The 15,347-nt window shown below is 36.3% G+C and overlaps 1 protein-coding gene across 6 annotated transcripts in view; it reads right to left on the minus strand.

The window, feature by feature from the left end:
* Positions 1-15,347, minus strand: part of LOC131047043 (uncharacterized) — a 67,553-nt gene that overhangs the window by 51,637 nt on the left and 569 nt on the right. For 2 of the 6 annotated variants that reach the window (XM_057980842.1, XM_057980845.1), the window contains exons 2-6: positions 13,955-14,060; positions 13,504-13,574; positions 13,268-13,396; positions 12,257-12,454; positions 11,883-11,988 (exon numbers count right to left, since the gene is read on the minus strand). In XM_057980842.1, coding sequence (XP_057836825.1) covers positions 11,883-11,988; positions 12,257-12,454; positions 13,268-13,375 — 412 coding nt within the window. In that variant the 5' untranslated portion in view covers positions 13,376-13,396; positions 13,504-13,574; positions 13,955-14,060. Of the gene's footprint in view, positions 1-11,882; positions 11,989-12,256; positions 12,455-13,267; positions 13,397-13,503; positions 13,575-13,954; positions 14,077-15,347 lie in introns of all 6 variants that reach the window. The other 4 variants (XM_057980844.2, XM_057980843.1, XM_057980846.2 and 1 more) reach the window with 4 other exon arrangements.

A 15,347-nucleotide genomic window follows, 5' to 3' on the forward strand; every position in this document is an offset into this window, starting at 1 on the left:
GTACCAGAGTTTGAATACATCACCTTCTTTGTCTGTGCTCTCGTGATTGCCAAAACTGCGTCCTCTTGTTCCTCCACGTCCAACATATTAATACGCTTCTACTTCGGACAGTTGGTGTCTTCATGGTCACCTGGTCCACACCATTTGCAAAATAATTGTACGTTGTCTTTCTTGTTATGGCAATCTCACACAAAGTGTCCCCATTCACTACATTGTCAACACTGTATGATAGGACGTCCTCTGGAGTCGTATTGTATTTGGTTTGGTTTCGCCCTCGTTGATTTCCATAACCACTTGGCGATACATTCAATGATTTCGATGGGCTGGACTCTCCTTGTGTGAAGAGTACTTGTGTACTTCTCATCTTCAAATTGTATGGGCACTCCTTGATTGAATGCCCCAACACTTGGCAAATTTCACAAAACATATTTCTAGGACAATTACCTTTCATGTGCCCCTCCCTTTTGCATTCTGTACACCATAGTTCATTACCTTCTTTGTTGGTTCCTTTCTCAGCCTTCAATTCTTTCATCATTCTCAATATATCCTATCAAAGGGCTTGTACGGTTTTGGATTCTTCGTCACTATTACCTTCGGTGCTCTCATCATCATCGATCTGCCTCTTCTTTCGGGAGGAGGTTTTGTTTTCACTCTTGATGTCCATCGCCCGATTGTAAGCATCGGCATACGAGGACGGAGGCACTACTTTCATTTTCTTGCGCAATGAGGGTATGAATCCTTCCATGAACCAACTCGTCTTCAACCCGTCGGCTGGCTGGTTCTCCATCTTATTCAACAGTTCTTTGAGCCTACGGATGTTAGCACGTACACTCTCATTTTTTCCTTGCTTAGTATTATAGATTCTGGCCACGATCTCATTATCCCTCAGGAGTTTGAATTCCTCCTGGAATGCCCTCTTCAGATCACTCCATCTCATCTTGTGTTGAGCGTTGAGGTTTGTATACCAATCAATGGTGATCCCCCGAAGGGTGGTGGGAAATGCCTTCAACCAGTAGTCCCTGTCATCTTGGCCATTTGCCTCCCCAATGGTTATGCATGTTTTGCAATGTTGTACGGGGTCCTCTGATCCGTCTACCGTGCACTTTGGCAATTTTTGCTTCTCCTGGGTGTTCAACATTGTTTTCACTCGGAAGGTACGTGTGTATTCACCTTGTGTGTCGGACCTATGTGGACTATTTCGACCGCTACGTTTCGGTGCTTTCCCTGCACTCTCAGCCACGCAGGCGTCCTCTAGATGTCCACCTTCAGCGTACCCAACACTTCGAGTACTTCCAGCGTCCCAACAATCCGAGTACTTCCAGGCTTTGACTCATCTCTGTGCTCCCTCTAGCCAAGGGTTGGCGGATCATCTAATCACTTGGTCTTGACCACCCTGTGGCCTCTTCTCTCCTTTAATGGGATCTACGGACATGAATCACTCATGGCTGACCCGACTTCTAAAGCAACGACGCCAAAATGTTTATTGCTACAACTGGTAAATTAAATACAAAAAATAATACTATACATGACAATGCATACCAGAAACAGCAGTAAAATATATCTTTATTCGCACATGCAATTATTACAGAGAAGAAGACCAGAGATGGTTAGCCAAGGATTACAACAGATCCAACACTACCATACTACTTCCTTGGCGGTACACGACATATTTAAAGGCTTCGACGGTTGCCGAGAGGTACACAATCGTTAGCCAACCGACACATAACTACCCGAGAGTGACAACCCACTTAATACAATTAATTAATACACTGTCGAGTAACCAAAATTATCAAACATAACAATATGCGTTTTATGCCAACTACAAAGTAGCCCTCAAGTATCTAAACACTCTCTTAACCGCATCTCAATGCACCCGTCCAAGATTAGTCATATATCGACTCAAGACTCCCACTGCTTGCCCAATGTTTAATCTTGTGCAGGCCATAGCATACATAAGACTAACAATAGCATTCGTGTATGGTACACTAGCCATGTCCTCCACCTCAATAGGAGATTTTGGACAATCCTTCATAGATAACTTTGTTCCCAGTGCAATAGGAACTATCATAGATCTACAAGTTGTCAAGCAGAATCTCTCCAACACTGAATTTGTATGCTTACTATGGGTTAACCAAATCTTTTTGTTAGCTTCATCTCTTCTAATCTCCGTTCCCAGAATGTACCTAGCTACACCTAGATCTTTCATCTCAAACTATGCTAACAACTAAGACTTCAAATCAGAAATCAAGTATCCATTCCCAAACAGTAACATATCATCCACATATAATGCAATAATGAGAATCAGACCAGTATCAGTTTTAAAGTAAACAAAATAATCAGATTAAAAACTCTGAAATCCCAAACTCAACACATAGGTATCAAACTTTTGGCCCCACATCCTACGAGACTGTTTCAAACAATACAAAGACTTTTTCAACATGCAACCCAAATTTTCTTTACGTTTCACCACGAAATGCTTTGGCTATGACATATAAATCTCTTCCTCCAAATCACCACGAAGGAATGTGGCCTTCACATCTATTTGCTTGATTTCCCAATCATGAATTGTAGCAAGTGATAACAAGAAGCAAATAGATAGCAACTCTCCAACGGGAGATAATCTCACCATAATCTATTCCCTCGACCTGGGAATATCCCTCACAACCAATTGTGCTTTATGCTTCTCAAGACTCATCAAGACCCAACTTTTTCTTGAACACCGATTTGCATCCCACAAGCTTACATCCTTCAAGCAAAGGTACTATATCCCAAGTATTATTCTTATTCAAAGATGCCATCTCATCATGTTGATTTTATGATCAGACTGATACAGTAAGCAGAAAAACAATAAATGAAACACACATTACCCAGCAGTACCCAGTACCCTGGGAAAACCTCCCTCTTGGAGGTGAAAAACCCAGCAACAAATCCTTAATTGTATTCACTCAGAAATCAGTATTAGATTTACAATTAACTTCACACATGAAGCAGCAAACTGAACCGAACTTACAACAGACTTATCTAAAGAGTATACTGTAGACTATATGCAAGATTTGAAGGTGATCTACTGGTTCGCTGCCCTTGAGACTGAGTTTGCTGTCTTGGTAAGTGAATTCACCAGCTGTAGATGAATTCGCTGACCTTGAAGAGCCCTAGGTGAATTCGCTGTCACAGTAGACAAGTTTTCCAGCACTAAACAAGGTTCGCCAACCTTGTATGATGTCCACCAATCCTAAACAGGAGTTCGCTGACCTTGGAGGATTATCCAAGTGAAATTGCTGACCTCAAGACTTGAATATCTGGAGTAGATCGTTGATCAATATGCAGAAGTATTTCGCTGATGATGAATATTTGATAATTTTGCATAACAATGGAATGAATGTATATTTGAATGTGTAGATTGAGTCTTGTTATATACAAGACTCAATCTCTCTTTCATGAGATGGCTGGGCCTATAAGGCCGAATTATAAATATTATCTTTTATTTTATTTCCTTGCTTTTGGCGCCATCTTTTAATTTACAAATAAGGTACAATTGGGGCCACACTTTACATATCATTTACTTAGGGCCCAATTTAAAATTAAAATAGCTAATCGCTCACATATTACTTAAATTTTAATTCCCAAAGGCAAAATTAAAATTTAGCATAGTAGATTCCGATACTAGCTAGATATTTCAACACATCATTCATGGCTTCCATCCAAGAATTTGCATCACTCATACCAATAACCTCTCCAACAATCGCGAGCTCATTAGTGTCAGCAATCAAGGCAAAAATGCAACTGGAATCTAACAATGAATAACCAAACCTATCCGGTTGCCACCTGATTCTTGTAGACCTCCTCAAAGATTGAGGTTGAGGTTCTTCATCTTCTTCTGAACTTTCAAAGCTGCTAGAGTTCTCCTCATCATCTAGTCCACCAAGAGCTCGTAGTTCTTTCTCAGGGGTAGAAGGAATTTGAACAACCTACTTATTATGTTTCTACTCTTTCTCTAGCTATAGATCAACAGTGGAAGGTTCCATCTCATTGAAAATGACACTGATACTATAGAGTATAGAGAACCTTCTATGTCACTAGATCCCAATGCTTGTACCCTTTTACATCGACACTATAGCCGATAAAGATACACTTAACAGCCTTGCTCTCCAACTTAGATCTTTTTTCACTTGGAACATGAGCATAAGCTTTGCAACCAAATACTCTAAGATGTCACATAGAAGGCTTCTTTCCTAACCACACCTCCATAGGTGTCTTATCAACAAATGCTTATGTAGGAAATTTGTTTACCAAATAGCAAGCGATGGCTATAGCTTCAACCCAAAACTTTTGTTCAAGGCTAGCACCACTAAGCATACTCCTAGCTCTCTCCATCAATGTCCTATTCATCCTCTCCACAACTCCATACTATTGAGGGGTGTATGGAGTTGTCTTATGCCTCTCAAACCCATGGTCCTCACAAAACCTGTCAACATGTGTGAAGCAAAACTCACTACCATTGTCAGTCCTCAAACACTTAATCTTTCTAGTAGTCAAACTCACAACAAGAGCCTTAAACTCCTTAAATTGACTTAAGACTTAAAATTTACTTCTGAGAAAATAAACAAATGTCCTTCTGCTATAGTTATCAATGAATGAAACTAAATACGCAAATTTTGAAATTGAAGGAACATTAATAGGACCAAAAACATCAAAATGTATGAAGTCGAACAACCCAAAAGATTTATGAGAACTAAAGTAAAACTGAACACGATTTTATTTACCATAAATGCAGTGTGCATGGAAATCAAAGTCAAGATTACAATCATCAACCCCCTCAATGAGACATTTATTTTTCAAGGTTTTGAGACCCTTCTCACCAATGTGACCAAATCTTTGGTGCCATAACATTATCTTCTTCATTGGGAGTTTCATTTCCAAAGCATTAGCAACCTTAGGTAACCAAAAAGCACAACCATCAAATGTAGAAGCAATAGTCCTCTTCACAACTCGATCTAACGATGAGGATGAAGAATCAAAAGCCCTCTTCTTGGACTCCGTAGAAGCACTATTGCATTGAATTGTGCTTGCATTCAACTTATACAAGTTGCCTATCCGAACACCCTTAACAAGCACCATAGAACCTCTAGTCATTTTACATCCTCTTTGGGAGAAAGCAACCTACACACCCACACCACCTAGTTTACTTACGGAGAATAGGTTTTGTGCCAACCCGAGATGGGCATTACACCATCCATCCCCTTCACTCTGTCGTCAAGGAATTTAATTTTGAGTCTTCCATGACCAACAAACTTCAGATGAGAGTTATCACCAAGATACACCTTCCCACTATCATATTCTTCATACTTTGAAAGCAACCCTGATGTGAGGTCATGTGAAAAATGCACCCAAATCTATCAATGACACATCTTCTGATGCATGCGTTGCCAAGGCTATGACAAATGCTTCATTGTCATCCTGAGAAGATTTTTCTAAATCTGAATTAAAGGGTCTCTTCTTCTTTTTCTCCTTATATTCTTTTCAGAAGTGATCGGTTTTGCCGCAATTCCAACATTTTGCCTTGGACTTTCCGAGAGATTTAGATCTCCCACAAGATATGGATCTACCTCTTTCATCTTTCTTGTTCTTCTTCTTGCCTCTCTTTTTCGATCTACCACAAACCACAAGAGCCTCCTTAACTGACTCGGGAGTCTTTCTCTGCATCTCTTGAGAAAGTAACGATGCTACCACCTCATCCATCTTGAACTTGGCAGTTGTACTCCCTATAGCCATAACAAGGTGGTCCCATGAGTTAGGCAAAGAACACAACATAAGCATGCAATGATCCTCCTCCTCGATCTTGTCACCAACCGAACCCAACTAAGAAATAATCATGTTAAATGCATTGAGATGATCAACGATGGATCTTCCATCTTCAATCTTTAGAAAATACATCTTTCTCAAGAAAAACTTATTTACAAGGGATTTAGCCTGATAAACATCTCCAAGATTCTTCCAAAGATCTTTCACAGTCTTCTCTTCATGGACATTTAACAAAATAGAGTCTGCTAAATAGAGCCTTATGAGGCCCTTAGCTTTTTGATCCATCGTATCCCAAACATCCTAAACATCTTGTCCTATAGTTTGAGGATTCGTTCTAGATATTGTAGCCCACAAATCACGATCTACAAACAAATCCTCCATGGTTAACTTCTACAGTTTGAAGTTACTGTCATTAAACTTACCCATAACTTTTGCAGATGTGATTGCCATCTTCTTCCTGTGACAAGTTTGAAAATACTCTACAAAAGCTCCCACTCAAATTGAGATCTATATAAAATAACTTGCTACTCCATAACAGGGCCAAAACTAGCCAGGCTTTGATACCGATTGAAAGGAAGCAAAGGTGTAGAAAACGCTTCCTAACACTAAACTAGTGGGGGAGATAATGCAAATTTTCTTACAAATCTTAAACTGTTATAGAATAAGAAACACATACAAAAGGAGATATACAACCTACGAATAGAATAAATATATCATGGCGCAAACACTTTTGAGAGTAAAACCCCACACTCCAAAATCTGCCCAATATATTATTCGGAAATCAACAACAAAATATAATATACTTGCAAAGCAAGATTCTCAAAGTAGTATCACCAACCAAAGATCCAAAGGTAACTCAATAGTTATATGACTCTTACACATAACCTCCATCTCACAAACCTCATATATAAGAGATACAATACATGAAACCATCAAATGGTATTACAAAACCATGAGCTAATACCACCCAAAAAAGTAGCGCTCACCTTATCTCCAATCCAAGATACCCTATGATGTGTCAAAACACACACCAACACATGCAACCCCCTTTTACAATTCATGTATGTGTCCAACACTTTATATTTCCTATTTCAAGAAACCCAACTTCTGAAGGCCATAACTTTTGAACCAGGCATCCGATTGATGAACCGTTTAAAGTGTCAAAAAGCTTGTAGAGTGTTCTATCAAGCTATACCTTGCTACACCGATTACTGCCACTTTCATGCCATTTTGGAGACTCTAAGGCCTTCAAAATTGACTTCAAAACTTTCGTTTGCAACTTTCAAAAGCAAAAACTTTGATATCTTCAAATACAAACATGATCTTGCAACAAAAATTTACTGACATGCTTATTTAGCCAATCCGTAGCTTTGGAGTAAATTTTGAACCAATTCCTACTCAGATGTAAACTTGCTATAAATAGTAACCTTATGTAAATGCAAGGTTGAGATACCATTTTCCTAACAAAGCGACCCTAAACAGATCTGATAGACTCAATAGCTAGGTACTCACTAGACTCAACGAATCTCGTGGGCAAAACTTGGCCACAACTTGGTAAGTAAAAATTAGGGAAAAAAAAAGCAATTCACTCAAAACAAAGTGTCTTATATTTGTTTCCTACACTATAAAAGCAACTTCATTTCATGTTCAACCCAAAGGAGAAAAAAATAAGAGAATTTTGAGCCAAAATTGGATTGCATTGAAAGCAAATCAGGAAAGAAAAACTTGACCATGGCTTGGTAAGTAGAAATTAGGGGGAAAAAAAAAAAGCAATTCACTCAAAACAAAGTGTCTTATATTTGTTTCCTACACCCTAAAAGCAACTTCATTTTATTTTCAAGCCAAAGAAGAAGAAAATAAGAGAATATTGAGCCAAAAATGGATTGCATCGAAAGGAAATCAGCAAGGAGATTGAGCAAAAATCGGTCGTTGAATCACATTTGGGCAGGCTTGCAGCTACTTTTGGTGCATCCAAAGAAGTCTACAAAGGTTTGGGAAGACCTCACCATTGATTTCAAGCAAGATTAATGAAGTAAATTTGTATTTTTAAGGGTTTTTTTGTTCTTTTAAATAAAAATTTCATTTCTCTTTTACATTTTTTTTTTCTATTTTCTATTTTGCTTTAGTGGACTAAGGAACTCTTTGCATCTACTATTACTCAGTCAAGAGTATAGCTACTTGATTCAAGAATCTCACGTCACATCGCTTTCTCTCCGGGTATGTTTTCTTCATTTGAGCCTTGCACTTCACCGCACATACTAATGGGGAACAACATTTAGATGAGTGTTTTTGGGAAAGAATCTATCGATATTGAGGATGCAACATTCCATGACAAAATTTGTGTTCCTTCATTATCTACCAATCTCCTTTCCATTTATCAAATTACACGACTATTGAGTTCATAGTTGATTCAATACTTATCAAAGACTTGCAAAGTAAAGAGATTATTGTAGTTGGGACAATTGATTGTACATCTCAATTGTATGCCTTCTAACATTTTGCTCCAAGTGGTCTTGCAATATCATTGATTGGATTACACTGTCATGCATCTAGAGTGGATCAACTTACTTGAGGAGAAGTTTGGTCACTTGAACCTATGTGCAATTCAATCATCCACCTTGGTTCATGAGACTTATGTTGATCATCCATCCCCTCCACCTCCTACATCTTCAAAGATCAATTCAATTTAGCAAGATGTTACTTGTCTTTCAATTCAGCTTGTGGGATGAGTTTTTGCCAAACATTGCAAAGTTATTTGTTGAGTCAACCATTATAGATATTGGGGACATGATTGAGGATGTTCACTTCCTCTTTGATGACAACTACAACACACCTATTATCACTTTTTCATTGCCTCTAGAGGTTGGTCTGCAGGTACATTCATAGTTGTTTGGATTTTGCTTCATTTGATATGACATATTTTGATCCAAACATGTGGACACTTGAGCATATTTTCGAGGTACACATCATGAGATATTTTCTCTCAAATCTCTTGAAGGAGGTTCTTCTACATTTTCCATTAGATTTGTTTCTTCCTTAGGGGAGGAACAATATTTTCTGATTTTGGATCTTCAGTATTCTTCTTTGAGCATTCACTTTTGGCACTAGAGCTACTTCCTTGTGGGGGGGGAATTCATCATCTCTTGTTTTCTCTCCTATGGGAGAGTCTTGGTTGTACTTAAGTGACCGAAGCAGTACTTGAGGGGGCATGTTAAGACCTACATTCTTTTGTCACATGTACGTGCTTTTATTTCTTTTTTCAATCTTTTGGAGAGGAGTTTTTTATTTTTCTCATGAGTTTTTCTCCTTTTATCTGATTATGAGAGATTTATTTGTTTCTACATAGGTACCTCATCAAGTCTTGTAATCAAGACACATTCATGTATCCATCCTTGCACTCATCATTAGAGTTTTAGCTTCTCCCTAAGTTGTACTTAAGGAGAGGTGATAGAATAAATAGGTAATCACCTGATAATTGATTTATCATTAATTAATTATTAGGTCCCTTTTTACTTTATTACACTTAAGCTAAACTTAGGAGTGCTTTTTTATTATTAAGTTATGTGTTTTTTTGTCTCTTGCCATAGGATGAGGACACTTGTCATAATGTAATTTACTTCTCATCTAAGGTTACCTTTTTGTTTTCTCCTTTTCATAAGGATTCATTCTTGTAATAGCATTCATTCATTCAGAAGATTATTACATAAATACAATTCTCAAGTTGAATAGCAAAATCCATTGGTTATTCTCTCTATTGTGAGAGGTGTTTTGGTTGAATGTGACTTCTAGGAGCCGGGTTCAACAATCAACAAAAATAAAAACAACAAAGATTGCAACACTTCACAATCAACAAGTACAAGTGTCGACTAACCTAATAGCATTAGTATTTACCACAATTAAAGCTTGAACGTGACCTCTATATGAGACCACTCCTTTTGCTAATGAGCTTTCATCCTCCAGCACAATATCTACAAGGTTTTTGTCCCTAGAACTCCTACAATCCACAAGTTTCCATCCATAGATTTGGATGCCCAAACACAAAAATTTGCAGCAAGTTCTTGTTAGGAATTTTCTGTTTTTGTATGTTTGATATTCCTCTCTATTCCCACTCAAAATCCCTTGTACCTCCTCTAGGAAGGTCAAAATCAACATCAAAAACCATGAATACCAAACAAGTACACCAATGGGAAGAACTCCCATACCTACCAAGCATCAAATTCCTCACAATCACACACAAAAATCATGCCACGTGCATAGAGCTATATTGGGAAGTCATGAAAGCAGATCTAAAACATACAACAAACCTTATATTAATGGCATGCAGGCATCCGAGCTCCAACCCTAACCATTGCATTAAAGGCAACTAAGGTTGTCTACTCCATTTCTACAACATGAAGTACACATGCACCATGTCCTCCGTATAAAATAATGCTTTCAATACATGGAACCCCTTATGTGGCAGCCACAATGTCAAAATTGAGTATTAAAAGTACTCTAACATGTCACGAGGTAGGTGGGATGAACAGTACAAATAGGCACGAATTTCAAAGTGAGGGTCAAAGATACCTCAAGACCCATATCACTAGTCCAAGAGGGCTTTTGTCCTCCCAAACCTCTAAATAACCAAGGGTTTTGTCCTAGGTTGTGAATTTAAACACAAATGTTCCAAAGTGAAGACTGCTAATATGAAATCTAGATCCAAATGAAGCCAAGTGCCACATTTTTAAGCATTTCCAAAATGGGCCCTTAGATTAAAATTCTCTCCAATGTATTTAAAAACACTTTTTATAATTAAGTGCTTAAAAAGCACTTTTAAATTAATTAAAATAATATTGTTAAGATGTCCCTTAAATATAAAAAAAATTATTGGGCCCAACTTAAAATAATATTATTAATTATTTAGCTCTTGGAAAGGGGACATGACATGTTGAAGAGCCATATGAAGATTATTGAATATCAATTGTAAATTTGTAATTTTCATTTTGTATTGACATTCAAGTCTTTGACAAATCATTGAATTTCAATTCATGAGTATTTTCTTTGTTGCAAGTTATGAGGTGATTAAATATTTTATTATTTTGTTTACTGGCAACTACGAAGATTGAATTTATGAGTACTACTTATTACTGTTTCTAGAATTTTTTAAATATATGTAGATTTAAAATTATATACTAATGAACCCATAGACAAGAAGAAAAAAATTGTACCATTGTACCCGAACCTCAAATCCATACCTGTCCCTGCACTAGGACCAGCAACTTAGATTTATTCGATTCCTTGAGATGATAATCACCTAAAGACCTACTCATGCAACAGTTAAAAATCATTTAAATTGGTGTTGGTGGCTAACACAATTATATTGTACTGCTGATTGCTGAAACACCAGCTTTGATGGGATAGCGATTCTCTTTGGCTAAGCATCATAAAAATTGTTTTACAAAATAATTTTGACATGAATACAAAAATTATTTTAAAAGGACATCATCATAAAGAATCATTTCCACTTGGAAAAGCCTAATTTTGACCTATGTCCTAAATTAACTATAATATCAAAGTGCTCCAAGACAAATATTATCTGATTATGTACATATGGAGAAAGTTAGATGTAAACACAAATATTTTTGTAAGATGATCGTTTATCATCTGCCAATTTTTATCAAGATTCCCTATGCTCAGACTGGAAGAAAAGAACCTAAAGCTGTTGGATGATAGCATTGAGGCAATTGCTTCCACAGCTTGATCTATTTATGACCATGACTTTCATTTTTCCAATGATAAAGTCATTTTCACAAACGACCTTGCAATCAACATATAAGATCATAAACAGAAGAAATTTCTTATGGAAACAGATAACTAACGCTCAATAAATAGATACTTTCCAATAGATAAGTGAATCAATAAACAATATAGACAAAGTATCTCAGTCTAGAAAATTCATTCCAACTTTAGGTAGAGCATTGCATTCTACTATTAAACCTTTTTGCATGTATGCTAATTGTGTATCTACGATAATAATTAATGTTAATTGCAGGAACATTCAATGCAGTAGCATCAAAAAGGAATCACAAAACAAAACTCACCAAGACTGGTAAAGCCGGGCTCTATCCTTGCTTGGTTCAACAAAGTTTTAATTACTTCATCCTGACTCATGTATAGTTGTAAACATCTTTCTATCAAATTTTGGACCTGCAAAATAGTCAATTCAGCAAGAAAACGACGATTTAAGAGAAAATAATGCCATTGTATTGCACAGTCTAACATCATCCTAGCTGTGCATTGTAAATTGAATTTGGTAGTACACAAGTAGTTCAAAACTTCAAACCTCTATAGAACTTAATCTCTTCTAGCAATAAATGTATATGGCAAACTAAATTCAATCCTAACACTTTTCACAAAAGACAATCTGACTTTAAAGCCAAAAATCCATGGTAGATAAATTTCACAGTTTCCTTACAAGTTGAATATCTTCACATGATACTTTTCTGGTTTCGCTGCATGAAATAGGATCTGAACCTGATTTGGTCACAGGAGTTTCACTTGGCTCCTCTGACACTGGATCACCAAGCTCTTCCGGAAATTCTAATATTGATATTTGATCTGCACTTTCTTGAGAAATGTGTTGCTCCTCCTGGTCTTGTTGAGATTCTACAGGCTGTTCCAAGAAATAATTGATAACAATATGCCAAGAAAATGTGTGATTAACAAAGATATTTCTCAAATAGACAAAATTTGAAAATAGCAAATTCCTCTCACACATTCAAAAACATCCCTTCATATAACACATGGACCCCTAAAGATGGTTGAGGTTAGTTCCTTGATGTCATGAAAGTATACAAATATTATGCAATCAATCCACCAAGAAATCGAAGCGCAATATAAGCCAAATTAAGAGGACTTGGAAGAAGACAGAGATAGCATTATCTCTTCCTACTAAAAGAAAATTGCTCTTGTAACTGCCTTACAATAGATTCTTTGAACTCACAAATATTTCAGACAACCGAAGTCTAGGGCACCAAGGAGATTATTGCTGACAAAACTCTATTCTAGTCAATGGCAGGAAAAAGAAAACAAACAAGATGCTGAGCTATTGGTGAGCTCTGCAGATTAGGTTCAACTACCATCCATGTTACTCATGTTCAATCTAGCTCCTGTGGAAAGGGGATGCCTACATGTATCCCAAAATTATAGGTGGAACAATATATGAATAAAAAGCATGGAGGTGAAAATGAAGATGATCAACAAGTGGAAAAGTTAAACATATACCATTGTATCATGGATCCATGTTTTATTCCCAAACTATCTAATTAAAGAGAAGAATATATTCCTTGTCTGTACAAAGATCTATTGGAAAACAAAAATGCAAACATAATCCAAGGCTTTGCAAAAACAAAATCACAAACCCTAGGTGAAAAGAAACTTGTACCCTTTTCTATTAACAATCTGGTCACAGGAGTAAAATGCATACCTGATTTGTTGGAGAGGATGTGGGTGGATCAGTATGTGGTTTTGGTTGTGGCTCTTTGTTTATTGAATTGTGATTTGGCGGAGGAGGTGATAATTGATGCTGCGGCATCAGATTCTACTTGATTTCCTACTGTTCAGAACAACATCAAAGATGAATTAACTTGCCTTTCATCTATATCTGAAATCAGGAGGTGAACTTTCTACAAACTGCATATGACAAAGATAAGTTAACCATACTTGATCCAGATATAAAAACTTTGATCAGTTGGCAGATGCACCACATAAGTTGCTCCCCTGCCTCATTATAGCTGAAAGGAGAAGAAAGAGTAGAAACTGAGGTGCACTATATATCAATGATATAAACTTTAACTAAGTAAAACATTGGCTTTAATTAACCTTTAAATCTTTAAGATCTTTTTCCCACAAGTCGTCATTTTTATATTCTTACAGTGGTCCAGAGATGGAAAGAAGTTAAAGAATCTTCTTCACAAATTTAATCAATCTGGACTCGCACTACAAAGAATGAAACTGCTAAACTCTAAGCTATATCATTCAACAAATCACGAGTTCTCTACAGTGGTAGCCAACCTCAACTCATACTACTTAGAATGGAACTACTAAACCCTAAGATGTAACATTAAACAAAAATTTAATGGCATATATTAAATTCTAGCTTTCAGAATGGTACCTTCAAAGGCCGCATTGAATTTGCTAGCTTTGTGGCATTCAAGCAAAATTTCTGACCCTTAATTTCTCTAGCACATTGACTGCAATGCCCTCTGCCTACAATATGCCTTCAAATTTCATACACTACAAAGTCAATGATATAAATGAGGATGAATCTTGAACTTCCAACTATAGCTACTAAAAAAACGAACATAATCCCAACTAGTACAGAGCACTTAAGATTTTATGTTGTGCAGCGATAAGCCAATTCACACAAAATATAACCAGGAAGAACAGCAATCTCAGACAATTTAGAGAATCTTAGTGTACCGAAAACAAAGTAGACAACGAAACAAAAATTTCTTTTAAATTATCTGTCATTAAGCACAAACATATCAATTAGTAAACACATTTCCTTTTAAAGTGCCCTTTGCTAGGTACAATTACACTAATTTGGTATAGAATAAAAATAGAACAGAAAATTTATATCAACAGAAAAGTAGATCAAATCATACCAAAAATAAAACTAGGCTTTTGATTCCAAAAAAACATTACAATTTGATTGACTGCAAACAAACACGCTTAAATTTAAATTGAACATAATATCTTCTATCAAGACAAAGCCCTGCAGAAAATCGCAAGTCTAGAAAATCAAACTAAGGTCGCATATTTTCTTCTGGCCGGAAAAAAAAAATACACTTGAATACTAGACATAAACGACTTTGGCCTCAAGACATTCGAAGTCATCTGATCTAAAATGCAATTAAGATAAATTGCTAAAGTAAAAAGTAATAAATGTCAAATTATAAAATATTAACTAAATAACATCTACAATGCCTGTGCAATATCAGTACAATCAAAGAATAAAACAGCTTTAAATACAAAACCGAACGTATGCTTTATATAGCTTGTAAATTAACTAAAGATGCAGTTTTTGTGTATTTTCCCTGGAAACTCTAAACTTCGTCATACAGTTTGAAGGTGAACAAAATATACGTCAAAACAAAAAACAAAAACAAATATTTGCGTTTTTAAACTATCCTAAAAGCTAATTACCCAAAAAGTATTTTACCATTTTCAGCCATTTCGTTCCCCAGTCCCGCCCTAAAAAACCATCAGAATAAGACAGATTTATTTCTTGCTCACTATTCAACTACATTCGAACTACATCCCCAAAAAGAATGCTCTATTTGAAGCCATTTTACTAGATTCCTGTCAAAATAAGCACAGATTTGCGTCGTATTCCGTATCATAAGTACGTCAAATTACACAGAAAAAAAAATTGTTGCATTTGCAGTGATTAAAAATATAATCAAAGTTCTCACAAACAGACTCAAAATTTTCTTCTCACAAAGAAATACATACTCCTCAAAGATTATCCTAAATTAACATATCCATAGATTGCAAAAAAATCT

Source organism: Cryptomeria japonica, chromosome 7 (assembly GCF_030272615.1).
Source record: "Cryptomeria japonica chromosome 7, Sugi_1.0, whole genome shotgun sequence".
In the NCBI taxonomy this organism is placed as follows: domain Eukaryota; kingdom Viridiplantae; phylum Streptophyta; class Pinopsida; order Cupressales; family Cupressaceae; genus Cryptomeria; species Cryptomeria japonica.